This window comes from Chionomys nivalis, chromosome 7 (assembly GCF_950005125.1).
Source record: "Chionomys nivalis chromosome 7, mChiNiv1.1, whole genome shotgun sequence".
Taxonomy (NCBI): Eukaryota; Metazoa; Chordata; class Mammalia; order Rodentia; family Cricetidae; genus Chionomys; species Chionomys nivalis.
The window spans coordinates 82,557,404-82,567,027 of record NC_080092.1 but is presented as its reverse complement, the minus strand read 5'-3'; the positions used below and the strand labels follow the sequence as shown (position 1 = coordinate 82,567,027).

Here is a 9,624-nt window from a genome sequence, read left to right as displayed (position 1 = left end):
CAGAAAGATCTCGGTGCCCGCGGGAGAGTGGGCTAAGGGGGGTGGAGGCCATTCCTCCCCACATCTCCGCCCTCCCCCTAAAAGCGGTGTGTTTTTCCACGTCTGCATCTGGATTGGGAGGGTTCCAGATTTCGAGTGAGGGAAGACAGAACAAATGAGAAGGGTGAAAAGGGGGTGGAGGGGGGAAGAGGACGGGAAATAAAATATAACAAAACGAATCCAAGTCTTGTTAAAAAATATCCCACAGCTTCCACAGGCCCCGCGTCGGCGAGGAGGCTCGCAAATTCGGCTTTTATAGAAGTTGAGTGGAACTAACTCCCAACTCCTAGAAGCCAACAAAAACAGCGCGCATGCTAGGTGCCTCTCCCAGCAGGCCCAGCCCTGCCAAGTCACCAAAAAATTCGAACCAGAGCACAGGGCGGCTTTTAAAAGGGCACTTAGAAAAAGCGAGACCTCCTCCCCACCCCCACCCCATTCTTCAGCCTAGGCGCCCTCGCTCGTGTTTTTTTCCCCCCTTTTTCCTTTTAAATAGAAAATATATAATTAAATTTACAAACACTATTTACAGTTTTAATCACAAACCTGGTAGGGGGTGTTGGACAGAGTTCTTTTTAAAAAGCGACCTAAAATAAAATGTGTTTTTTTTTTTTTTTTTACTGTTCTTTATTTTTTAAAAAAATAAAATAGGAGTCCATAGGTGCACTCTCTCCCGAGAGGAGGAGGGTATCGTGCGGTCCGGTCCTGGGGGAGGGGGTGCCCACCAGGCGAGGCCGCTTCACACGGTGGTCTCGCCATGCCGGCTGTTGGTGAGACGCGTGTAAAACTTCCTCCAGGAGTGCAGCGTCTTGCCGGACCAGATCCAGAAGCCCGACGTGATGCCTACGATGAGCGTCATGAGGTATTTGATCATGTAGACTGTGAAGTCGGGCGACATGCGCGGCGTGTAGTGGGCCGGGCACGGGATGGCCAGGCTCTTGCAGTGCTGGCTGACCCACGAGCGCTCCCAGTGCTCGCGGAAGGCCTGCTCGTAGAAGTAGCAGGCGATGACGATGGTGGCCGGTACCGTGTAGAGCACCGAGAAGACGCCGATGCGCACCATGAGCCTCTCCAGCTTCTCCGTCTTGGTGCCATCGTGCTTCATGATGGTGCGGATGCGGAAGAGTGACACGAAGCCGGCCAGCAAGAAGGATGTGCCGATGAACAGGTACACGAAGAGCGGCGCCAGCACGAAGCCCCGCAGCGGGTCCAGGCTGTTGAGGCCCACGAAGCACACGCCGCTCAGCAGGTCGCCGTCGATCTGGCCCATGGCCAGGATGGTGATGGTTTTGACGGCTGGCACGGCCCAGGCGGCCAGGTGGAAGTACTGCGAATTGGCCTCGATGGCCTCGTGGCCCCACTTCATACCGGCTGCCAGGAACCAGGTGAGGGACAGAATCACCCACCAGATGGAGCTGGCCATGCTGAAGAAGTACAGCATCATGAACAGTATAGTGCAGCCCTCTTTCTTAGTGCCCTGCACCACCGTGCGGTAACCGTCTTCAGAGAAGCGCTCGTTGCACACCACGCGCTCCTGGAGCACGAAGCCCGCGATGTAGGCCACCGACACCATGGTGTAGCAGCCCGACAGAAAGATGATGGGCCGCTCTGGATAGCGAAAGCGCTGCATGTCCACTAAGTAGGTGGTGACCGTGAAAAACGTGGAAGCGCAGCACAGCACCGACCAGGTGAGGATCCAGAGACGGGCAAAACGCGTCTCCTCCTGCGAGAAGAACATGGAGCCGTCGGGCCGTGCGGGCTCGCAGGGCGCTGCACAATCGCGTTCACCCAGAAACTTATAGCTGAGATAGGACGGCACTTTGAGGACGCGGGGACAGTGGAAAGGGTGCTCCAGAGTGGCGTAGCGCGGGGGCGCGCCACCACCGCCAGGGCCGCCCGGGGTGCCACCCGCGCCGGGCTGCAGCCCGGAGGGCGGCGCGGTGGTGAGTAGCGCAGGAGCTCCGTCCTCGGAGTGGTTCTGGCCCACGCAGATCTGCTCCGCGCCGTGACGCGGGAAATGCTCGCAGCGGAGGCGCTCGGGCCACTGGAAGCCGAACTTGTTCATGAGAGCCTCGCAGCCTTGGCGCGCGCGCTCGCAGATGGAGCGGCACGGCGGGATGGCCTGCTCCAGCACCGTGCACACCGGAGCGTACATGGAGCACAGGAAGAAACGCAGCTCGGGCGAGCACTGCACCTTCACCAGCGGATAGAACTGGTGCACCTCCAGGCCCGCGTCCTCCTGGTTCGTGTGGCCAAGGAGGTTGGGCATGATGGTCTGGTTGTAGGCGATGTCCGTGCACAGCGGGATGGAGATGGGCTGGCAGAAGCCGTGGTCCGGGATGGAGATGCCCTTCTCCCCGTGAAACTGGGCCGGCCCGGCGGCCGGCAGCAGCAGCAGTGGCAGCAGCAAGCGGGGCAGGGCGCTGCGGGGCAGGGCGCTGCGGGCCCGCATGCTGGCCGCCGCCCCCCACTCGGCTCCTGGGCGCCCCCCAGCCCCCGCCCCCAACCCCGAGACCGCGCGCCTTCCCCGCTGTCGCCTAGCTGCCCGGCCGCCTCCCGCGCCTCTCTGCAAACTTTGCTCGCGGCCGCAGAGTTGGGGAGGCCGGGCGGGGGAGGGGGCGGCGCACCCGCCTGCTGGCTCGCCGCGGTCGGACTGAGTGGTCGAAGTCGCCGCGCACCGCTGCCCTCACTTCTCTTCCTCCTCCTCTAGCTCTAGCCTCTGGGCTTCCCCTCTCCCCACCCTCCGCTACCCAGCGACTTCTTTGTGCCTCCTTCAGCCCTCACCTCGGCCTCTCCGATCCCAATTAGTCGGTTTCAAGGGGGCCCCCGCTGGCGGCCCCGCCCTCTCCTCACCCCCCCCTTCAAAGGGATCCTTGAAACCGCCCCGTCGAGCTTTGCACCGTCCCAAAATGTGCTCTCGGCCAATCAGATTTAAACTCGAGGAACAGCCCGGAGGGCTGGATTGGTCGACCGCAACATAATGAGATCAGAAACCAGATGCCAAGAAAACTCTACCCCCCTCCTTTTGCTTTTTTAAAGAGACAAGCTATTATTATATTAGGAGCTGTTTGCTCAATCCGAGATTTCTTCGGAGTCGCCGGGACGAGGTCCGGAGACACGTTTTCCCAGGGTGGCGTCCGAACCAGTCAGCTCTAGCCTGATCTGTAGTCCTGGAGCCCAGGCGCTCTGAGGTACTCGAGCTCTTTGCTCACGGCCCCGCTCCTCAACCTCCTCCACTTTTTCAGTACCATTTATAAAATCAAGTGAAAAAACTCTCAGGTTAAAAAAATATATAAATGTAAATGTGTGTGTTAAAAGCGCGTAAGCGAAGAGTTTGCAAAGACTTCTCTTCAAACCCCTCTCATACAGTGGAGGTAAAAGTGTCACTTCACCCTAAAAAAGGACCCCGAGAAGTTTCCTCGCCCCTCCCCCTTCACACACCCTTAAGTAACCCTCTGAAAAATTGAGAGCCTGTCTCTTTAAGGGGCTCTTAAAGGGGCCGGGACTCCGGGGTGTAATTGCCCCATAGCGAGCACAAAGGAGCCCATTATGGTTCTTTGTGTTCGGTGGCACCTCAAAGTGAGAAAATTCAGGAACTCAGAGGCCAGGCTTCAGGGCTGGGGGGGGCGGGGTTGAGGTGAAGGAGAAAGGCCCAGAGTTGAGGTTTCAATCCACCCCCCTTCCGAGGAAAATCTTAATTATGCAAAGTAAAGTTTAGTTGCCATAAGGAGGAGGTCTTAATGGAAAGTTAATGGCGGGGGTGATGGGCAGTTTCGAGAGAAGAAACCTCTTTAGGTCTGACGAATGTTTTGGGGAATTTGCCTTCTCCCTCCCCATCCCTGCTCCGCCTCCTAAAAGCTTCCAGATTTGATCTCCTGGGAGAAAAGGGAGTTTTACCCAAACTTTAAGTGATTCCACACCCGAAAGATGGTGTGTGTGGCGGGGGAGGAGGCTGGGGGAGTTGTGGTAGAGAATTTCTCCTGTCCAGCTCTCACCTGGCCGAGGGGTGGGGTGGCCCGTAGACCAACACCCCCCACCCTCACCCCACCCCCGCCAAACACACTAGACTTGTAAATTTGAGGTCTGGAGAGGGAAGGGAATTGCATGGGAATCTGTGTCTGGTCCTGGATGATGGATCAATTATCTCTGTTGTCTCTCTGGAGAGAGGAGGAGACTTAAAAAGAAAGAAGACTGTCTAGAAAGCCGCTTTTGCTTCTCAGTACGGGCCGAATCCTTCCAGCTCGGGAAGCTGCTTCCTGCTCTGATCTGGGATTGGACTGCATACAGAAACCGCAAAACAGCAATTTAAGGAGAGAAGAGTATATGATGAGCCTGGGCTTCCCAGGGTTGAAAAGAGGTGCTCCCCCGCACCCCCACCCCGACTAGGGGAATGAATGTAAATTTTCAGCAGCTCACACCTGTGATCCCAGAAGTCGAAGCTGAGGCAGGAGAATTACCAGGAGTTCCAGGCCAGCCTCAGGGGCAGTGTCAGTACGAGAATGAAAGAAGAGAAACAAACAAAAATGTTTAAGTTCTTTACAATCTGAAAGTGCTCCTTATTGGAATTTTTTTTCTTTTTTTTTTCTTTCTTTCTTTTTTTTTTTTTTTTTTTTTTTTTTTTTTTTTTGTTAGACAGGGCCTCACGGTATAATCCTGGCTGACCTGAAACTCTCTATGTAGACCAGGCTGGCTTCAAACTCACAGAGCTCTGCGTTCTAAATGTGCTGAGATTAAAGGCATGTATCAACACCCTCAGCATCTTTAGTGGAGTCCTAAATATGTTCTCTTTTCCCTCTTTTAAAGAAGAAAGTGTTGTGGGACTGGAGAGACGGCTCAATGGTTAAGAACTCTGGCTCCTGTTTCAGAGGACCTGCCTGGCAGTCCCAGAACCCACAGCCTCTATAACTCCAATCAGACGCCCTCTTCTGGCCTCCCTTGGTACTACATGAACGTGATATACCTATATACTGGCAAAATACCTGTGTACATAAAATAAACAAATTAATAAATCCTGTGTCGTATGCCCTCCTCCCCCAAGCCTTCCACACACTGGGGTTTCTTACTTTAAGTCCAACTGCAGGGGCTGAGAGGAAAAGGCTATGTCCTTGTTGTTACCCAGCCTGGTCTCAGACTCATTTCACAGTGTGAACCCTTGGACGGACTAACTCCAGGACGTGCCAATGTTCTGAAGGGCTGCTGAGACAACTCTGTGGGTAAAGGCCCTTCCTGACAAGCCTGATGATTGGAGGTCATCCTAGGACCCACACAGAAAAAGAGAACTGAATGGCGCAAGCTGTGCTCAGACCTCCCCATGCACGCGTCTACACGCAAAATAATTAGATATGATTTTTAACAGTTAAAAATAGGTCAGGTGGTGGTGGCACACACATTTAATCCCAGCACTTAGAAGGCAGTGGCAGGTGGATCTCTGAGTTTGAGGCCATCCTGGTCTACAGAATGCGTTCCAGAACAGCCAGGGCTACACAGAGAAACTGAATTAAAATAAATAATTAATAGCCGGGCAGTGGTGGTGCACGCTTTTAATCCCAGCACTTGGGAGGCAGAGGCAGCAGGATCTCTGTGAGTTTAAGGCCAATCTGGTCTACAAGAGCTAGTTCCAGGACAGGCTCCAAAGCTACAGAGAAACCCTGTCTCAAAAAACCAAAAATAAAATAATAATAATAATAATGATGATGATAAATAAAAATACAAAAAAATTAAGGTGCTGGAGAGATGGCTCAATAGTTAAGAACACTTATCCTTGTTGAGGACCCATCTCAATTCCCAGCACCCACATTCTGCCTCACAACCATTCATAAGCCCAATTCCAGAGGTTCTGACACCCTTTTCTAACCTTAGCAACCACCAGACATGCAAAGGGCGCACAGACATACATGTAGGCAAGACACACATTCACATAAAACTGAAAAGTCTCAAAAGAGAGCCAAGCATGGTGGCTTGTGTTTTTAATCCCTGCACTTGAGAGGAGGAGGCAGAGGATCTCCATGAGTTTGAGGCCAGCAAGAGAAGATAGCGAGATCCTGTTTCAAAAAACAAAAAATAAAATCAAGTTGGCTTGGATATAATTTGGTGTTGCTAGGGACTGAATTTATGGTCTTTCATATTCTAGGCAAGTGCTCTACCACTAAGATACATTCCTAGTCCTGTCTTTTTTTTTTTTTTTTTTTGGTTTTTCGAGACAGGGTTTCTCTGTGGTTTTGGAGCCTGTCCTGGAACTAGCTCTCGTAGACCAGGCTGGTCTCGAACTCACAGAGATCCGCCTGCCTCTGCCTCCCAAGTGCTGGGATTAAAGGCTAGTCCTGTCTTTTTAAAAAATAATTTATTTATTTTTATTTTACATGCATTCATGTTTTGCCTAAATGTGTGTCTGTGTGAGGGTGTCAGATACCCTGGACTCAGAGATATAGACAGTTGTGAGCTGCCATGTGGGTGCTGGGGATTGAACCAGGGTCCTTTGGAAGAGTAGCCAGTGCTCTTAACCTCTGAGCCATCTCTCCAGCTCCCCTAGCCCTGTTTTTCATTTATATCTGTGTATGTGTACAGTTATTATTAATTTTGTTTACTTGTTTCACTTTGATCAGGTCTGCCTCTGCCTCCTGAGTGCCACCACACCAAGCTATTTTGTTAAAGACTTATTTCTTTACACTTTATATGTATGAGGGTTTTATTTTATTTTATTTTATTTATTTTGGTTTTTTGAGACAGGATTTCTCAGTGTAGTTTGGAGCAGATGTTAGTGTGGACCAGCTCATCATGGGCCATCCAAGGGCTCTATAAGCAGATGAATTCTTTTCTTAAAAAAGTATTTATTTATTTATTTATTTATTTATTTATTATGTATACAATATTCTGTTTGTGTGCATACCTGCAGGCCAGAAGAGGGTACCAGACCCTATTACAAACAGTTTTTTTTTAAAGATTTATTTATTTATTATGTATACAGTGTTTTGCCTGCATATCTGCCTGCAGGCCAGAAGAGGGCACCAAATCTCATGACAGATGGTTGTGAGCCACCATGTGGGTGCTGGAAATTGAACTCAGGACCTTTGGAAGAGCAGTCGGTGCTCTTAACCACTGAGTCATCTCTCCAGCCCTAGGCAGATGAATTCTGAAGCCCAGTGCCCAGTAGAAGGGCCCTAGCCTCGAATGGGGAGCTGTGAACGAGACCAAGAGCATCCAGAGAAGACCGAATGGGAAAGCTAAAAGTTGTCCGAGATGCCAACTGTTAAGAGCCAAGAAGGGAGACTGAGGAAAAATGAGGCCAGGCCGGATTCTAGACAACAAGAGAATGCCACGGGGCTTGTTTTTCCTGATCCCAGTTCAGAAGTTTTATTTACCTTGCTTCAGTTGTGAAATGGCATGTAGCCCTCCCTTGACCTAGTGATGAGCTAAAAGCTTGGTTAATTTGCATTGCTATTTCTTAAATTACATTTATTTATTTGCTTTGTAGGTGCAAGGGCCTCTCTGCGCATGCAGAAATCAGAGGACAAGGTCTGGGAATCCTGTCTGTTCTTTCACCATGTGACTTCCCAAGATCGAACTCAAGTCATTTAGGCTTGGTGGCAAGGGCCTTCGACTGCTGAGCTGGGTGGCAGCTGTTTCTGTTGTTTTTTAATCCAACAAATTATGGGGCACCTGTCTTATATAGAGCAGATAGCCTCGGTCAGAGCTGGGATGGCGCATACCTGTGACACTAGCACTTGGAGGCAGACGCATCAGGGGTTCGAGAGCAGCCTCAACTACACAGCAAGCTGAAGGCTAGCCTGGGTCACATGTGACCTTGTTCCAAAAATTAAAAAATAAAAAGTCCAAGTATGGTGGCACATGCCTTTAATCCCAGAGGGTAGGATATCTCTGAGACTGAAGACTAGCCTGATCTCCAAAGCAAGTTCTAAGCCTAATAATAAATAAAGTTTTTTAAAAAGAGAAAGAATTCTAGTTGATGTTGGGGGGCTGTGAGAATGCTATGTTTAAAGCCTCCCAGACATGCTTAAAGACTTGTGTGTCACACACAGGGAACGAATGACAGCCTGCTCATGATACCCTGCGCACCACAGGCATACTCAGAAGACGGCAGAGAACCAGTGCCCAGCGCTGCCTAGGGCTCCCTCTTCCCCTCAAGTTCTCCATGTAGGCCTCCCGCCTTAGGACAGCTGTCAAAGTACTTACCTTGCCCATCCCTTCTCCCCCCAACCACACTCCTTCTTCTCAGAGAAGCCGGCTTCTCTCCCTCTCTCTGCTTTGTCTACAGAACCCCTAGGGGATCATGCCTGGTGTGGGGTGCTCATAAGGGAACTGCCTCTTCTCCAGGAAGCCCTGGCAGAGGGCGAGCCCCACCTTGTCTCTTCCATAATGGGTAAGTGTTCTTCCTTCCCAAGGCATTATTGTCCTTCCGCCCTGAAGAGGGAGGGATTGTTGGCATCTGTCTGGGAAATATGAAAAGAGAACAAAAAAAGGAAATATAATTTCAGATACTTTCCAATCCTTAAAGATTTTATTCTTTAATCAAAAATACTCTGTTCGGGGCTGGAGAGATGGCTCAGCGGTTAAGAGCATTGCCTGCTCTTCCTAAGGTCCTGAGTTCAATTCCCAGCAACCACATGGTGGCTCACAACCATCTGTAATGGGGTCTGGTGCCCTCTTCTGGCCTGCAGGCATACACACAGACAGAATATTGTATACATAATAAATAAATAAATATTTTAAAAAAAAATACTCTGTTCTTGGGCTGGATGTGGGAGAGCATAGCTTTAATCCCAGCATTTGGGAGGCAAGCGGGGGGTCTGCAAGTTCAAGGCCAGACTGGTCTACACAGTGTGTTCTAGTCTAGCCAGTCTAGTCTACACAGTGAGACTCTGTCTCAAAAACAACAACAACAAAACACACACACACACACATGTCTTCTTGGGCCTAGAGACTCAGATGGGGCTAGAGAGATAGCTCAGTGGTTAAGAGTACTGGCTGCTTTTCCAGAGGACCCAGGTTCAGTTCCCAGAACTCACAGAGCAGCTCACAGCTGTCATGCAATGCCAGCTTGGCTGGAAGAGTGCTGGTCTAGCATGCACAGGCCTGTGAGTGGTGATCATGCCTGTAGCCCCACAGTTAGAAAGCTAATGAAATAGGATCAATGGAGGTCAGCCTCATCTACTTATGTAGTCGAGGTTATTTGGGTCTACCTAAGACCCAGGGGCTGGAGAGATGGCTCCCTGGTTGAGCTTTTCCAGAGGTCCCAGGATTTACTTCTCTGACATCTCCATAGGCAGGCAGATAAATAAAATTAACTAAAAGATCCTGCCCAAAAAAAGAAAAAAGAAAAAAAAAAAGGAAAAATGATAAAGATAGAAACCTGCTTTAGATTAACCAAAAACCTAGGATTCTGGGACCGCTGCTTCCTGGCCTCCTGAGTCCTCCATGCCTGTCACCTCAGCAATGCCAAAATCCAAGGCTGTTCAGTTAGCTCCTTCATCTTTCCAGCACCTACACCAATGTTTCTGGAAGGCAAAATGGGCTTTAAAAGGATTAAACAGATATTACAGAGAATCTATTAATTAAGGGCTTTAATTAGTC

The 9,624-nt window shown here is 50.4% G+C and overlaps 1 protein-coding gene across 1 annotated transcript; it reads right to left on the bottom strand.

Moving 5' to 3' along the window:
• Positions 1-556: 556 nt before the first annotated feature.
• Positions 557-2,806, bottom strand: Fzd2 (frizzled class receptor 2). The gene has a single exon (XM_057776815.1). The coding sequence runs from the start codon at positions 2,486-2,488 to the stop codon at positions 776-778; it is 1,713 nt and encodes a 570-aa protein (XP_057632798.1). The 5' UTR covers positions 2,489-2,806; the 3' UTR covers positions 557-775.
• Between the last annotated feature and the right edge of the window lie 6,818 nt (positions 2,807-9,624).